At 50.8% G+C, this 17107-nt stretch overlaps 4 protein-coding genes across 5 annotated transcripts; 1 reads left to right on the forward strand and 3 right to left on the reverse strand.

Moving 5' to 3' along the window:
• Nucleotides 1–293: 293 nt before the first annotated feature.
• On the reverse strand, nucleotides 294–2850 carry mlh-2 (mutL homolog-2; the record flags this gene model as incomplete). Its single annotated transcript, XM_958651.1, has 2 exons — nucleotides 294–1409; nucleotides 1648–2850. 2 exons carry the CDS (start codon nucleotides 2848–2850, stop codon nucleotides 294–296), a joined length of 2319 nt encoding a protein of 772 aa, XP_963744.1.
• A 407-nt stretch (nucleotides 2851–3257) lies between these two features.
• Nucleotides 3258–4287, reverse strand: NCU09372 (hypothetical protein; the record flags this gene model as incomplete). The annotated part of the gene is made up of 3 exons (XM_958650.2): nucleotides 3258–3679; nucleotides 3746–4171; nucleotides 4240–4287. The coding sequence occupies 3 exons, from the start codon at nucleotides 4285–4287 to the stop codon at nucleotides 3497–3499; spliced, it is 657 nt and encodes a 218-aa protein (XP_963743.2). The 3' UTR covers nucleotides 3258–3496.
• Nucleotides 4288–6132: 1845 nt separating this feature from the next.
• Nucleotides 6133–7975, forward strand: NCU09371 (6,7-dimethyl-8-ribityllumazine synthase). Its single transcript, XM_958596.2, has 3 exons — nucleotides 6133–6293; nucleotides 6353–6952; nucleotides 7204–7975. Exons 2-3 carry the CDS (start codon nucleotides 6747–6749, stop codon nucleotides 7607–7609), a joined length of 612 nt encoding a protein of 203 aa, XP_963689.1. The 5' UTR covers nucleotides 6133–6293; nucleotides 6353–6746; the 3' UTR covers nucleotides 7610–7975.
• On the reverse strand, nucleotides 7689–12798 carry NCU09370. 2 transcript variants are annotated; one of them, XM_011394977.1, is made up of 3 exons: nucleotides 12006–12798; nucleotides 11001–11489; nucleotides 7689–10816 (listed from the first exon to the last, which is right to left on the reverse strand). In XM_011394977.1, the coding sequence occupies exons 2-3, from the start codon at nucleotides 11234–11236 to the stop codon at nucleotides 8278–8280; spliced, it is 2775 nt and encodes a 924-aa protein (XP_011393279.1). In that variant the 5' UTR covers nucleotides 11237–11489; nucleotides 12006–12798; the 3' UTR covers nucleotides 7689–8277. The 2 variants fall into 2 exon arrangements, with proteins under 2 accessions (XP_011393279.1, XP_011393280.1); XM_011394978.1 differs by having other exon boundaries at nucleotides 11001–11513.
• Nucleotides 12799–17107: the final 4309 nt, after the last annotated feature.

The following is a 17107-nucleotide window of genomic DNA, read 5'->3' on the forward strand; positions in this document are numbered from 1 at the left end:
CATACTCTAAGCCAGCCATCCTCAACTTTCTCGCAAAGTTCTCAACACGGCAGTATATGTCCATACTTAATAAGCCTCTTCCTTTCTCATAACATCAAACAGTCACCCGCTTGAATGCGCCTACATGACGACATCGACAAGGACCTAGCCAACTATTCTTTGTTCTGATCTTTGCTTTTCCCATATTAATATTGACATAGTCGATATATCACACAACTAACTAAATACCAGATGCTTGAGAGGTATGTCGTGTGCTCGATATCACTGCTTTCTAACCCGCAATGAGGACGACGTTACGACTGATGCCTCGTTTGTGACAAAAGAAGCTTGACTCGGCTTTCCAGTGCGGTAAACTCCTCGGGACTCATATTGTTCACCAATGTGTCTTCCAATGCGCCTTCGATTAGGTAGCTGTCGAGTAAAGATGTCCTTACCATACTTCTGGCTAGTGTCTGCGGGTCAACAAGAAGCGTCAACGCAAGCTGGTGTGTTTCGGATCCTAGAGGCGTGGTTTCCAGTGGTAGTAGGTTTGTCTTGAGGCGTTGGATCTTTCTCCTCTGAGGCTTATCTGCAAGTGACTGTTGTCTCCGTATCAAGTAACCTCTAGGATCGTTCGTCGGCAAAGCTGCTTCAACACCCTCCTCGCCCTCCACGATAAATGATGATAGGTCGTCGACCGTCCTTGATTTGACAGGCATTTCGCCGTTCAGCATATCAGTCAGACGATTCGCTTTGGTTTGGGCTATAGTTCTCCGTCGTGTGTTGTCCATGGTTCTCCTGCCAATATGCTGACCAGGCGACCCCATGAGTGGCTGGTTGGGCCTGAGAAAACCACCGTTCGCATTTGAGACTGTGTTTTCGAGTGGCTCGAGGATCTCAGTCGTCCGTGTTTTCCGTTGCCGTTTATAGTAGCCTCCGCCAAAGGAAAGTCTAGATTGTACCATCCCAAGGCTTCGCCCAGCATCCGTTGGATAGGAGCGCCTATCCGCCGGTCGTCTACCAGAATCTTGTGTTGTATAGGGATTTCGTTCCAAAGCCACTGTTGGTCTGCTGTTGCGTTGATTAGCAGGCTGGGAATGTGCTTCCCCAACTTTCAGCAGCGCATTGCAGGTTTGGGTCCTTGTGGTCGTGCGGTTGTTCTCGATCGTCGGCTGAGTTTTCCGGAGAAGTTGATCTTGTGTGTTGCCTCGCCGTCCTGGCACTTCCACCGGTTGCCCCTTGAGAGGCGGCACTTCATCTGGACCAACATGCCCACTTTTTCGTGTAGGACTGCTTAGGTTTCGCTGTGTCTGCCGCCGAGGGGCGACCAATTTGGCAATTGTCCATGGATTTAGGCCCTCTTTTGACTGGTTTGGGGGTTCTTCATCGGTCGGAGGTGTTGTGGGAGCCGCTCCTTTACCAGTCTGTGTCTGGACATCAACATCATCATCCCCATCACCGAGGGCCCCGTCACCCGCAGACATATCGACAGACCATGACTGCACTAAGGGCGCAGTACTTGAGATGGATAGTCTTCTGTCGTTTCTCGATGGGGTAACTGGGCGCTTTCTCTGGGATCCGATCCTAGGCCTACTGTCTGCCCGTATTGTCTCAACCTAGCATCTTCTTAGTACATCGGAAGCTCGTATGATTTACCGTACTGCTCACCTGTGGCGTTGAAATGTGTTCATCAGCTACGCCGGTATCGTATACACATCCATTCGCTTCCGTTGATAAGTCCATGGAAGAAGGACCGGCGTCATTGTGCTTAGCGGGATAGATTGACAACAAGAAACTCTCAAACTCTCGAAGCACCAACTCTTCGTTATGAAAGAGAACGTCGTATTTTGATGGTTCGACATTCGGGTCATAGGACCCAAGAGGGCATCTAATATTGAGTCGTATGAACGGGCTTCCGGGAAGTTTTGATGAGTTTTCGGGGATCAGGGACCCCTTGAAATGCTTCTCGAAGACGGCCTTTAACTTCTTGGCAGTTCCTCGAGTGAAAGAAAGAGGTCGAGAGTCAACCGAGATGAAAGGACCCTTGCAAATCTTTCGAATATCAGCCGTAGTGGTAGGGAGATAGGCTTCAAATACAAACTTGGATGGCTGCTGAGCCAAAGGGAGATTACAGGTCTGTGGGATTTTCGTCTCAGTGTCGGATACAGAGAATGGTGAAGTCTGAAGCATGCATTGAGCTGCCAGCTCTCGGCCCATTACCTGGACAACAGCGTCCTTGAGGGCGGCACCGGAAGTCGGAACATAGGACCACGATTGCTTTCCGCCAAGGACCTTGAAAGATAACTTGACCTGAGGCCTCGCCAAAGCGTAGCACTCTAAGAGGCCTTTGACCTTCAGAACCGTCGCAGTCGCCTCACTGGTGGCTCTCTTGAGTCTGACTGGATACGCACCGAAAAGATCAGTGACGCAAACAGAAGTGCCAGCAGGAGCGGGTTTGTGTCCACGAGCAGCAGCGACACCTTCTCTTGAAAAATGTAAGATGGTTGCCACCGATTCAGCCGATGTTCTGGTGCAGATTGCAATTCCAGCCAGAGCGGCAGCACTGGCCAAAGCTACGCCGCGGAATCCAAGGCTTTTGCAGCCAACAGACTCAAGATCTTTGAGTGATGAGAGCTTGCTAGTATGTCCTGGCCGTCCAAGATGGTGAAAGTCGCTCGGACTGATGCCGCTGCCGTTGTCTCTGACTTCGACCCTGTCCACGGTGTTTGGAGAAATCAGGATTTCGACCGTTGTTGCTCCAGCGTCGAGTGCGTTGTCCAGCAACTCTTTGACGAGAAAAATGGGCGAGGTTATGACCAGAGCTGAGCCAAGAAAGCGCCTGGTGTCTTCGGGGAGAGCGAGTATGGGCATGTTGGAAATTCCAAGGGATAGGTTCAAGGATAGGCTTAAGGATAGAAGGCGCATCTGGCAGCCTGAGCGCCACACAACGACAAAAATCGGCGAAAACAAATGAGGGGTTGCTGCTGAAAAGATACCTAAGAGTAGAGGTAAACCAACAGGGCAGTTTCACTTGGAGATGAAGTGCTCTCTCCCTCCTCCTAGCTAGGTATGTATGTCGTTGTGAGAAGAGGTGGACGGATGATAATGCCACTGAAACCGGCACGGATGCAAACAAAATTTGCAAGGGGACAACAAATTTTGAGGATTCGGCAGCTCGGTACCTAAGTAAGGTAGCCAGTAAGAAGTTATTTTCATTTTGTAGGATATGGCAAAAGAGAAGGAGTGACTGCTCCAACATTCAACAAGGAAGTTACGAGACGGGATGTGGACTAGTATTACCTCTACGTACCTACCTCTAGAGTGGCACATAAGCCTAGTAATGCAAAGGTTTGTTCTTTCCTCATAAACTCTAGCACACACAGGGCACGCGTCTTCTGCCTCCTTCCACTCCTCGCTCGAGGCTTATGGCCCTCTGGGGATGCCTAGGCAGGTACATCCATAACATTCGAGTCCACGGTGCTGACCCCCAGGTACTTATGCACCATGACCATTCATTTTAGCAATCATCCTTGCGGACGACAACGTTCCAGTTACCCTTAACGAAGACCCGACCCTTAACGCCGTTGTCTTCGGGAAGTTCGCCCCAAATCGTGGCACAGTCCCTGTTGTGGGAGTTGAGAACAAACTGAGCAGCCCAACCGATGGAGCCGTACGAGTCGAGTGATTTGACATCCGGGTTCTGTAAGGCGATGGGTAAGGTTAGCTACTGGGATATTCGTCTTTACCTCTAGAACATAGCACTTACATCATTGCACCAATAAATAGCGCTCTCATAGGAGCAGCTGACGCGCCCGCAGTTGCCGGGACCGGGACCGTTGGCAGGCGTACCGGGTACATTATTGAGGTACTCGATGCCCTTCGTGGTGGCAGTCCTCTGAGCATAATCAAACACATTGCAGACAAGCGACTCGAGCTCGTAAGAGCTGTCGGACTCAGTGGCCGTAGCGAACACAGGGCTGTCGGCGGTGTTGTCGATGCCAAAATCCTTACGGAAGTTGGGGTTGGCTTCGTCCAGGGCATCGTAAACCTGCTGAATGGTGCCCGTCACGTTCATGGTAGGGCCATCCGGGTGGGCCTTGACTTCCCAGATAAGATCCTCGATGCCGTAACCAAAGATAGGATCGTGGGCCGATTTGGCATCAGAAGCCGGTAGGGCACTCGAAGGAATAGCCTAACAGCCGATTATCAGCATAGTTGTGTGTGGAAAGGAGGCGTAAGCTTGCCAACACGAGTTTTTACCTGAAGGATGGTCAAAATGGCTCCCGAGACGAGAACTGAGGATCGCATGGTGCCGATGTTGACAGTAGGGTTGAGGTGGAGGTGAGAGCAAGAAAGGAAGCTGGCAGTGAATGAACAGTACAGGAGTAGGGAAGATGATGAGGAAAGAAATCCAAACGCTTCAAAAAAGGAGGCAGACCCCATCTTTTTGTACCCGAGAGGGTAACGATTCTGAGGATGATCCTCAATACATCCATTCAGACGACGCAGTCGCCATGGGATCACCGTTCCAACGAGGTTCAAAATCCATCATATTCGCCAGGACGAGCAAACACTTGGGTCCATCTATCCCGCCGTTTCTTTTTTCTATTTCATCCACCTCGTTCCCATCTTTGAGTGACCGACCGCTTTCATGTGGCGTTCTAGCCGAGGTTCGTCACTTTGAGATGGGATAGCATTCGTTCTAGGGCCATATTTCACGGCTTGTTGGGGCCTAGATGCTGAATTCATCTGGACTCAAGGAGGTGGAAGTGGACAAACCAGTCTTCGTCGGCCCGTCGATGTAGGGCGAACTCCTGCCAGGAGGGAAAACGCAGAATTACATTCTCAACCGGCCCTTGCCATCAGAAATGATATACATCCTCATCGACGCAAGGGAAATAATTTATACCTGGTCTTCATCCACATCCTGAGTGGCTTAGTGTCCTCGTTGTACGGCGACCCATGGAAGGTCCTTGACTCCATATGTGATGCAAGCCATTCCCTCATTCTTTCTATTCCACCGCCAAACGCCTTGTCCGCTTGAGCATCCCTTCTGGAATGGGCCTCCGGACGCATTCGTCTAGGTCTATCGATCTTTGAATGTTTCCAACGGTAGAACACCGTGTATCTGATACGTTTAAGACCAAAAGGGTAATTCATGATAAAACTTTTAATCGATTTAGGATCGATGTGTATCAAAGGGCGTACGGGATATTCCTAGGAGGAAGTCGAATTGCAGCCTCTTTTATTTCTGATCGCACTTTGACGAGGATACAAGGATAGGTAAAAAAGAAAATGACCAAACTGAGAATATGCCGTTCTCATGACCAACCACCATAACATGACGTAAAGATACTATATACTTTGTAAGCTGGATCAACCACACTGATTTGAATATGAAGGCACATTTCTTGTATCTCGGCATTTTGAGGAGACTCATCAAGAGGTTCCCAAAATGCCATTTCTTCTTAACTTGTCAGATTTCATTTTAGATGAGTGGCTCCAAATGGCCAATGCCAAGATAGGCGGTCAGCGGTGGAAATGATATTTCTGGTTCTCGCCGAGTCTTTCCGCTGTAGTGATAGAACGGAAGCTAAATAGGTCCCCGCTTTAATCATTTCCAAGTCTTCATTCATCCGGCCTTTTCCCACGGTTCATGACGAATCAAGCAACACCTGACTTGCCTAGGTAGTTACCACATTTGGATACCTTGATTGAGAACGGTGTTTGTACTCGCTTTCAGTTCCAAGGACGATTCGCACCATCATCGTATGTACAATCAAGCAAGACATACATAGCGCTGACACCTTTGTCTACTGGCTACGCTAACGCGATGTTCAGGATCACGAGTTTTTGCGTTGCACATGCATGTAACTGATACCAACGCACTAATATCGAGCCTGATTGCTGTCGGATTGATCTGTCACGTGCCTACATGGAATTTCAGGTAGAAGAGGTTGTCCTGAACCACCCCCCCCCCCCCCTCAAACAAAAAATAATAAAAAATTAAAACTTGAAAAAATTAACAAAATATAAAAAAACCCCAAGACTAGAGCAAGCAGGATGACAGGGACATCTTGAAACTCGAAGTTGAAGCTGAATTGAAGGTGACGATCCAATGACCGTACAACGCTCAGAGACAAGGTGAAGCCATCCTCGCCGGGCTGGTATCTTCTACCTGCGCGGCCCATTGAAAGTATCACCAGGAGGGAGGACGTCCTCGAGGTATTCTCGCCATTGATTTTGCCACGGCAGGCGTTGGCACATACACTACACCAGAAGAGCCCCAGGCTTGCCACGCGAGCCCGGCAAAGGTATGATGCGGGAAATATCTTGAAGTTTTCATAGCTCTGTGGCTGATGCAAACCGCAAGGCGACGAGGACGGCACCACGATTACGTGAAAGGTAAGACGTGGGTGTGAGCCACTCCTTAGTACCCATGTGAGGTTCTGGAAATAGCAGATACATCCCTGCTAGAGCTGCACATGTGTGGGTTGAGCTAGGTATGGTATGCATGTACGGTGCTGTAACTGCTCCGTAGGGTATCTGAGCCCGTAGCGTCCGGCCCGTACCACTCGGCCAAACCTTCATGCTCCAACGAAGGTTCCTCTTCTCCCCTTCACGGGTATCACAAGCTCTAGACATAATACCAACTCCAAGCTCGTCGTAAAGGAAAGCCGAAGGCGCAACCATCGCAAGAACCGCCGATCGTTCACACCAGACCAGTTCCTCAAGCACACGCAACCATACGCACACATACCTACACAATGGTACATACCAAGGGACCCGCCCCGCAGCACCACGATGGCAGTGGCCTGCGCATCGGCATCATCCACGCCCGCTGGAACGACACCATCATTGAGCCGTTGCTCGCGGGAACCAAGGCCAAGTTGCTTGAGTGCGGCGTCAAGGAGTCCAACATTGTGGTCCAGTCGGTTCCTGGTTCGTGGGAGCTTCCAATTGCTGTCCAACGGTGTGTCACAGTCCTTTCCTTTCCTTATAACCCACCCCCCCTCTTCTTCCCTCCCGGGGGCTCCCACATTGCTTGTCATTGTAGTTGCTCGAGGTTGCTACATACTTACCAGCTACCTCTCCTCCTCGTCCCCCCCCCCCCCCCCCCCCTCCCTTTAAGACGGAATGGCTCTGCCGTACCCTACGTAAACGTTCGTAGAAAGCCCGGCTGACAAGAACCCAACCTACCCTTGGGGCTCACCGTTCCGATAGGCTCTACTCAGCATCGCAAGTCCAGTCCTCCTCGTCCGGTATCGGCACCAGCGCCGGCGATCTCCTGGGCAGCTCGACGACCGACCTCGCCTCTTTGAGCAACACCGCTGCATCTGCGGTGTCGACAGGCCCCTTCGACGCCCTGATCGCCATTGGCGTGCTGATCAAGGGCGAGACGATGCACTTCGAGTACATTGCCGACACGGTGTCGCAGGGCCTGATGCGCGTGTCGCTCGACACGGGCGTGCCCGTCATTTTCGGTGTCCTTACCGTGCTCACCGAGGAGCAGGCGCAGGCGAGGGCCGGCCTCATCCCTGGAAGCCATAACCATGGTGAGGACTGGGGTCTTGCTGCTGTTGAGATGGCTGTCAAGCGCAAGGATTGGGCTGCCGGCAAAATTGAGTAACGGTCGATCATGTGGGTTGGGACGAGGATCACGAAGAGGAGACATATAACCAATATAGAAACGCTTGCAGTTTCATAAGCTTCACATCAAGAGAGAAATATCATCTATGGTGGCGGCCAGTAAATATGCATGGGACCCATTTCTAGCCTGGTTTGTTCGTACTCCAGACGCGGGGAAAGGGGGGTGACCAAGAGCACTTTGTGACACGACTGATGCTTCGTGTGATGAAAACTTTGCACAGTCGAAGGACAGGCAGGTCTCGTCCCAATGAGAGGATGCACCGCTTTACTAAGGGCTAGAACTCCATCCCAGGTTGAGATGCGCTCGATGCGCTCGACGACAACGTGGGCGAGGTATAAAGTATTCGACCATGCGTGACGTTGGAATTACTATATTACTGATGGGTTGTGTAAGTCTATCGTGAAACGTCCCCCAAGCAGTTCGAATGAATGAAGATAGCAGGTAATTGAACTCCCATCTCGCCCAGTAAACAAAGACCCCCCTTTTTTAAAGTGATGCGCATTTACAATATGTTCGAACCTCAACTTACATCTTCTATCCTTCCTTCTTGTCACACGGAGCCCGGGACACAAGAAACAAACTGCCCAACCCTACCCAACTTCGGTCTGGGGAATTCCTACGGTCCTAGGCACAAAGGTATATCACTTTCACATGATAAGTGTGCCGGCAGCGCCACTCACTGACTTCTTCCTCTTCCACAGGGACCTCTTTTTTTCGCGTTTGGCCTTCATGTCCTCCCATCCTTGCTCGTCGTCGTCGTCATCCGAAGCACTGCCGGACTGCTTTGCGGTAACAGTAGGCTGGTTGACCCCCGACATGGTCGAGGACTTGCGCATATGACTTGCGCCCAACGGCTGCACAGTTGCCGACATTGCTGGTAGAGCTGGGGGTGCCATTTGTGATACGGGCCGGTATCGGCCAGGAAGCCCAACGTTACTGCGTTCCGAGGGCGCAATCGACGGCGCATAACCTCCTGTAACTCGAATTGACGGAGCAAAACCAGCAGGCTGTTGCGGATGGATCCAGGATGCCGAGCTGGGCTGGACCATGCTCATGGTGCGCTTCTGGGCATCGCCTCGAGGGGGGGGCAGATCTAGCATCGATTCATTGCCCATGAAGGAATGCCGCAAATCAGGTCCGCCAAGTCCCAGGCCACCGGGAACACCATGCATTGGCGGCAATCCAGCAAACCCGCCTGACATGCCGGCCGCAGAGCCTATGCTTCCAATTGAACCTGTGGCCATATGCCCTTCTGGACGTGGTGCTCCAGTGCTGTTTTGCCCCGCCATCATCTGCATGAATTGCATCTGCATCTGCATGAACTGTTGCATCTGCTGCGTCATCTGAATTTGGGCTTGGTCCCCGGGAGTCAGGCTGGGCTTATTGGCGTACAGCATGTGCGGAGGAATGCCGGCAAGAGGATCGAAGGTGGCAGCACCAGAATTGGGCCGTTGAGCTTCAATATGAGGGCTGCCCCGTCTCATTGCTCTCGCTCTTTCTTCGCTTGCAATGACGCCAATTAGGCCACCAGGAGGGCCGGCCGGGTTGGGATAAACGGGAGCAGGGCTACCTCCTCCCAGGGCAAAGTTCTCGCGCGGATTGTTGCGAACGAGACCGGCACCGAGGAAGGGGTCCTGAGGTAGGTTCCTGGCAAAAGCTGGGAGGTGACCGCCTATCGCTGCCGCTGCTCCGCCAGCTGCAGACCCCGGCCGTTGATAGCTAGGTTCCTGCGCGGCGCGGAGGTTGGGGTTCGACATCATGGTGCTCAAACGGGTCGGAGGCCGGTTCTTGTTGGGAAAGCCATGGGCGGCGAGAATGGCCAGAGGAACTTCCTCGTCTTCATCCGAATTATCTGACGTGGCTGTACCTGTCGCAGAAATCTGCAGATTTGGAGTGCTGAAAGACATTTGGAGGTTAGGCCGTGGCATGGGTGCGTTCGCCGACTCTCCAGTAACCTTCATCATTTGCTGTCGGTAAACGGACATATGGGCTTCCTGCTTCTTCCTCTGCTTTGCTTGCTGTTTTGCCTTTTCCAGATCATCCTCCTCATCATCGTAGTTGTCCTCATCGTCTTCCTCGCCAGCCGTGCTTTTGTCCTGATTTCTTGCAATGTCCATTTGCCGCTCCCTGTCCTGACGTTCCTTATCCTTTCGATACTTCTCAAACTCAGCCGGGGTCATGACCTTGTTGGCCCCTTGTGACTGCATGTCTTGGGCACGGTTACGGCTCACTGTTGTTTCGTATGCGTAGCTGTGGTTGGTATCGAAAAGACTATCGTCATCACCCAGAGCAGTGTCCTTGAACCCAGACGGCAGACCGTTTCCACCCCTGCGATACCGTGAACCAGCAGAGGGGCCGGATATAGATTGCGCACCTCCTTCATCCATATACTTGCTCACAGTGGATAACGAATCCATCAAAAGCCTTGCCTCCTCATCTTCGCCCTCGCCCTGTTCCGTGTCCGAGTTTTGGTGCGCGAGCAGCGGCTTCCTTGGGTTCGATTCTGGGGAGGCGCTGGGTCGAGTAGCCCCGCGAGCCAAAGGCGACATATGGCGAGACGGAGGGGAGGTCATTTCCCTGTTTCGGGGCGAATGGGGAGGGCTAGTTGGCGAGAGCAGCTGGTCGTTGGAGCGCTGGCTGGTCCATGACGGTTGCGCAGGCTCCACCTTTGCGGTTCTGTCAACCTGAATAGGCGACGGCTGGCTGAGACGATTTCCAGTCAAGGATCTCGGTCCCAAGCCGGGTTGTGTGGTTTGGCTGTTCTGGTTGTTCTGCTTGCCCACCATTGTAACTCTCTTCTCATTTCCAAGCACCATCTTCTCAAAGTCACCCCCCAAATCCATGCCAAGGTCGTCCTCCACTCTGGGTGGTGTTACGGTCGTCGAGGTCGAAGTAGTTGTAGCCCTTGGTCTAGTAGGAGCCAAGATTTGATTATAATCCTGGGCTCCGGAATTCAGCGGCGGGACTGGCTCTTGTTCAGCTGGTGAAACGGGCAGAGGCTTCTTTCCTCCCCCAAAAGAGAACGTTCGACCGGCAGCCTTCAAGAGTCCCGCCGAAGAAGACTTGGGGATAGGCGGCACCGGTACATCACCAGAATCAGCAGATGATGGTGCAGTGGAAGTGTTGCTATGGCGCGAGGAGTTGTCAGTCGACGTGGCCTTGGTGGTGCTCGAGGATGCGCTTCCCCTTTAGGCGGTTAGCCAGTCAACTCAGCGCAAGAAGAGACCTGGTGAGGATGTAAACCAGGACGAACCGCGAACAAGGTGAGATGAGAACACGAGAGGAAATCTCGTCAACCGACAGGGTCAGAAGGGATAGGACTAGGGTTGGGCAGGTATCAGCGGGAGGAAAGCGACGACTCTGCTCTTACCTGTTGATGCCGGCGAACAAATTGTCGTGATGTATATCGCTGCCACTCGTTTTGGGCCTAGAAGGGGCCTTGCCTCCCAACCTCATGGCCCCATCGAAAGACTTGCCAGCCTCATGGAATTTGTTCCCGCCAGCATCGGGACGCTCCAGAACACGAAAGGACGGCTCTGCCGGAGCATTGTCAGCGTTTTCAGCGGTCGACTTCCGCCTTCCGAACGCGACCGAGAATCTAGGCATATAGATGTCCGGGGCGGTTTCCTTAACCGGCTACAAGACAGACGCCTTTTTTTTTTTTTTCTCCGCCCAGTCAGGCCCGTCAAAGAGGGTTATGGCCTCTTTCTGTTGCTCTGGCGCGCGAGCTGCGATTTAGCAGTGCTTTGACGGGCTGCGGTGTCGTAAGGAGGCGCGGGTGACGAACGCTGCCAACCTGGTGAAGCGATATCTTTCTGTAGGTCGAAATTCGGTTTCACCTCCTCAATGACCGAGCGCACTGGATATGAAAGATATCAGCAACCTGCAGGATAAAGAGGGCCAAGGTTAGCAGCGGACGACAAGAGGTGAGTGCATCAATGCGAGTGCCCGAAGTGTTGCACGGAGCGTGACTGTGCCAGTAGGGGAAACCGACGAGCGGTGCTGGAGGTCGGGAAAGAAGGACGATTCCTTCAATATCGCCAATCGCCAATCGCCAATCGCCAATCCCCAACCCCCGGACTCTGGCTTGGACTTTTCAGGTGACAGGGTGACATCTATTGGCACTGGCGCACATCAAGGCGGGCGGGAGCGCAGCAGGTACGAGCAGACATGGCGGCGCGTCCTTGTATGCCCGTGCCTGCCTGTCCTGATCCCAGGCGCATTCAAAGAGAGCATGGGGTGGGAAATCCGAGGCACTCCAGGTACCCCAGGCACTTCCAGGTGCATGCATAATTGGGATGTTAGAGGTAATGCGCACTGGCAGCAAACTACAGCCGCCGTCAGACCCAACGAGAGACAAGAAGTTTGCACTTACGAACTTGGGGGAATGCCACCGATTAAGACAGATTTGTGGTATATGCCTCGTAGCCTGTCGGTATTTTGTTGACACTCTACACTCTTTTTTGTGCGTGTCAAATAGGCTTGCGGAAATCCGTATGACAGTCGTCGGTGGTTTGCCGGTTGGATCTGCAGTTCTGACAGCACCCGACAACGAGCGTTGGCGAAGGGGGTTCGCCGAAAATCGAAGAAGAAAATTGTTTGGGCGATGGGTGAGCCGGCGTCAACACAAGTCTCGAATCTGGGGCAGGCGTCGATCAAAGTGGAGAGAGGTCGGGGCGATTGAAGACGGGAGGTCTGAAGATGCACGAGAGAAGGGAAAGACGGATTCACACAAGTGAAAAGGTCAAAATCCAAAAAAAAAGGAGGCCAAAGAATGATGAATAGGAAAACAGAGGAAGAGTTAAAAGAGACGGGACGAGATCAGGTACAGAGTACGAGTTCGGGTGACGGAGTGCTATGTACAAAATAGGGGAGATTGGTCGATTGACAAGATTGGTGGGCCAGCGTGGTGCGTAAACGTAGTTGGTAATTGGGGCAGTGTTTTTTGTTATTGCCTTCCAGGTCCTACTAGGTGTTGTTGCTGGTCCAGGTGGTTAGGTACCAAGGTACTGTTCGGGTTTCCTTGTTTGGTGAAGCACGCAAGTGGAACGTCTGGATGTAAATATGTGAGACACGGTAGAGAAGCTCGAAAACAATAAAATAAGATAAACTAAAATGAAAAAGAAAAATAATCAAAAACTTGAGAGGTAGAGAGGTTGGAGTTTCCACCAGGAAAAGAAACCGAGAGAGCAGAAGCGATGGGCTTGGATGACTGAATGGAACGATGGATACGGAGATCAGAGCACGAAGTGAAGAGCAGGGCACCTCCCTGGTCGCGACAAGAGTGGAACGGCCCTAGTCAGCACACAGGCAGAAGCTGGAACAGAAACTGGATCCTTTTCTATTTTACCCGTTCTACCAGGCATCTGCAGCACCACACTACAAGGCTACAGTGCCTTAGTGAACGCGCCCTAACGACCTCTACATTACCTTACAATTTCTGCAGCGTATGTACTATGTACACACATATGTACATGGCAGCCAAATTCATTTTCCTGGGATGGGATGGATGCCGTGACATGGGGTAATGGGTCTTGGACAATTACGAAGTGGGGAACCGGAGGACTTCACAGGCACTGATGGCGATGGCGAGGTGACGGCGCGAATAGCGCCCTTCTGTTGGCGACTCGCCCGACAGCTACTCACTTCTTTACCTCTCACCCCCTTGTTTGACCTGATTATCTTCACCCTCTTTTGCACTCTTTTAAGTTTCTTTCCCAGTCTGGGTTTCTGCTTTTGGCCCGCTGGCCCAATCTGTCTGGAATCGGCGGTCACCCATCACGGTCATCGCCTCAGCAGAGCGGGCTCAGCTGCTCATCAACGGTTTTATCCTCTTGGTGGAATTGGGTTACAGGTTGTCTATACTTGGCAGTTGTCCTTCTAACACCACTCACCGGTCCGGTTCCGCCCCGTCACTTGTCGAGCCGTCAGGTCCAATGGGTCTGGTATGAGGGCATGGATCTGGGTGAATCTGTATAGACCCCATGCCACCTGTGTCCACAGGGGAAAATCTCGTTCTCTTTCAGTGTGCTCCCTCGGAACACCTTGGTGAGCACATCAAGCAATGTTTTTGAGGTCCTGCTGTGAGCTCGGGACACGCGGAGTTGGGAGGGAACCATACAAATGGCTCTTTTGAGGACGGGGGCATGTCGATACGCAAGTACATGGCCTGCTTCATGGCAGTTTTAACAGGCACGCACTGCAACAAGCCGGCGAGGATCTTTACCAAGCAACACGTGCATGACGTCCACGAGAATGTATGGATGCATGAGCGGCATGGGCCTGCTGGGCTACTTGGCAAATTGGTAGGTATCCAAAATTGGGTAGCCCCGTTGGTTTTGGTGACTGCTCCGTTGTTGGGTCTTTCGTTTTCAGCCGGCACTGCTATGGACCTGGACTGGGGACGCGGAAAGGATCTCCCAAGACCTACGTACCCGTTTCGATATCCTTTGCTCCTTTTGGGTAATTAGCAATGGATGAGCCCAAGTATCATCACGTCTCGATATATGAGTACCCGTGGAGATAGGGTATACTCACAACATTCCTTCTACACCGCGACTGCCCATGGCGAGATCCCAGCCGAGCCGTGTAAGGAGTATTGATCAAAAGGCTTAACTTGCAAGGGGCAAGGAGTGAGCGAGTTCACGTGCTCATGGTTCTATTGGAGTAAAAATGGGATGTGTTCTTCGCTTGTGAGATTTCGCTCAACATGATGCTTCTTCCTGCGGTCCTCCCCCCCCCCCCCCCCCCCGCCTCAATGACAGGGGCTGTTGGTCTCACTCTTTTGTCGTTGCCCGCTCATGGGCCAAACCACCAGCTTTTTTCCCACGGGCTTCTCACAGACACAGAATCTTGATACGGATTTCGAGCCCGAGCGCATCATATAAACACCACTCGATTCCACAGGAACACGTTTTCTTGTGTTGTCATGTGTATTACGGCCGGTAACACTGCTATGGCGGTGGCTACAATGGCTTTCAGGCTTAAAACTCTCCTATCACGGCAGTACTCCCCAAGAATGGATTCCTCGCCAGACGGCCGCGGGTGGGGTTGGATTCACAGGCCGGGGGGGTTTGGAGGTGAAAACGGTGAACGAGCTGGCCTACCAGTTACATAGATGCTATTTTCCAAAGTACGGAGTATATATTCCTTGCACATACGAATATCGTCTTGCGGCAGCAAACACTTTCCTGGAATTCGGACATTCTGCCAAGTAGATACCCCTTAGACAGCCTCCCTCCCCGCCACTCGGGACGATTTGCAGGACGTAACCCCGGACATGTGTGGTGCGGTGTGGTGCAGTGCCGTTCAGTGGAGCGCTATCGATTGCATGCGCTGTGAACGTGTGTTGGAGAAACTGTCAGTGAGAAACCACTCGCTGCCGGAGAGAGCTCCTCATCCGACCTGGGCTTCCTTTGGGATGTTACCTCTGTCCGTTCCGGTGTGCAGTGGAGGCCGGTGATTCAGCAACGCTGATGCGAACGGGTGCGCAACTTGACAGACAGCAGAGCGGCAGGCACTGATCTCCATACATAGCGCACTTGTACACTAGTATACGCCATTGTCTGACGCTGACGTCGGCTGTTTCCCACGTTTGGTGGTGCACAGTGTGTTGTGGAGCGTGACGGTGTCTGGCGCGTGCTGCAGATCGGGAGTAAAAGTTCCATTCAGGTTCCATCCGAGATGGACGTGCCGCAGTACGCTACAGAACTCAAACGCATCGCGACTCAAATCAGAACGGTAGTATAAATGACCTTGCTGCAGGATGGAATGCGGCTTTGCGGGGTGCAAGGAGGCGAGGGATTGCTCTTTCCATCATCCATGATAGCACTCTGTACAATCTAACCCTGGTATGTTTGTTAGTTTGATACAAAAGCGCCCATCTCCACTTGAGAGCCCCCGAAAGTGAGGAACTATCCGATTTTCAAACAGATAGGCACTGAAGAGAACTGTCCTTTTATATTTTCTAAGCTTGGAGGTCTTCAAGGAGACGGATGGAGGTATAAAAAGAGGCTTTTGTGGCGTATTACACCCTGGTCATTGTTGGTCGCTCCAAGCGAAAACTCTAAGGAAGCCAATAAGAGCTCTATATCTCCCCTGTTCAACCCATGGCCGAAGAACCAAACTAACAAACACACCAGTATTATATTGTAGTTGGTGAACCCCATCCATGCCTTGTTTGCTACAGGTGTTTCAACCTCTGACCGTGCATTCAGTGCCATGGATCCACGGGCTTCACCTACTTGGGGATTAGCGATGGCTGGGTGGAGCCTTTTGCTAACCCCCTCTCATTAAAGAGGGGGAAAATAATTTGTGGGACAACTATTTAATATAGGACAAGCTATATAGTAAACCACTAATAATCTGACCCATCCCCATACTAAACTACTATATTACATACTACAATAACGTTGTTGGAAGCCGTTAGAAATCCAATATATTACTCAATAAGGTAGTAAGTAAATAAAAGAAGGAATTGCAATTATTGTTCGTTATTTTCTAGTACTGGCGCCCCTTCTACTATTGGTACTAATACTAGTACCTCCTCTACTACTAGTACTAGTACTACCTCCTCTACTACTGTCTCCCTCCTTACTAGTATAATCTTTATACGTATAGCTTACTTTCTTATTTATATTTAAGGTTTTACAATACCCTCGACGTATTTTATAACCCTATAGTATAGTATTAATTTAAAAGATTATAATTATAATAGAGTAGAGGGGAGGATAGTTAGTATTGATGGTCTAGCTTGTGTAGTGTAAGGTCTGGGGGTGGCCGGTGGGTTAAAGAGATGGCGGTTGATTAATTGGAGTAGTGGTAAGTCGACCTCCTCCCCCCCCTCCTCCCCCTCCTTCTCCTCTTTATCCCTATTATCCTCTCCCTTATAGAGTTTTTAATAATTAGCTTTATCGTTATTATTAATTAGGGTAATTTCGTCTTTAAAGAGTACGTTAATTATCTATATATTAAAATAATAAATAATATTAGTAGTAATTTCAATAGTAAGTTATTAAAGTAAGTAGGGAAGAGAGGATAAGGGCTCTAGTACGGTAGAAGGGTATTGTACGGTAGAAGGATTATTATTTAAATTAATATTAACCGAATCGTTAGAAAAGAGGTAAGAGGGGTTACCCTATACTTTCTTAAAAATCTTTAGTAGCAATATACTTACTATATCGCGTATAAATAACCTATCCCCCTCTTTATTCTTTTCGTTGAATATATCCTCCTTATAAACCGGTATATACCTATCCTTCAATTATTCCTTCCTCTAATTATTAAGGTAGACTTTCTATATAACCTTCCCCTTACTATTAATTGAATTTTTAATCTAATTATCGTAAACCTGCTTTTGAGTCTTTTTATTATATAATTTAATAGCTATAAACTACCTCTTCTCCTCGGTTAACTACTTTCGTTACTACCTCTCAATAGTTCGTTAGTTAAGATTCCCCTTTAAAAAATTCAATACTT

Source organism: Neurospora crassa, linkage group I (genome assembly GCF_000182925.2).
Source record: "Neurospora crassa OR74A linkage group I, whole genome shotgun sequence".
NCBI classification, from domain to species: domain Eukaryota; kingdom Fungi; phylum Ascomycota; class Sordariomycetes; order Sordariales; family Sordariaceae; genus Neurospora; species Neurospora crassa.

Bases quoted from the DNA above. Each gene is read 5' to 3' on its own strand.
- NCU09371 (XM_958596.2), top strand. From the start codon at position 6,747: ATGGTACATACCAAGGGACCCGCCCCGCAGCACCACGATGGCAGTGGC. The intron at 6,953-7,203 runs GTGTGTCACAGT...CCGTTCCGATAG, and splicing joins CTTCCAATTGCTGTCCAACG to GCTCTACTCAGCATCGCAAG.
- NCU09370 (XM_011394977.1), bottom strand. From the start codon at position 11,236: ATGCCTAGATTCTCGGTCGCGTTCGGAAGGCGGAAGTCGACCGCTGAA. The intron at 10,817-11,000 runs GTAAGAGCAGAG...AACCGCCTAAAG, and splicing joins TTGTTCGCCGGCATCAACAG to GGGAAGCGCATCCTCGAGCA.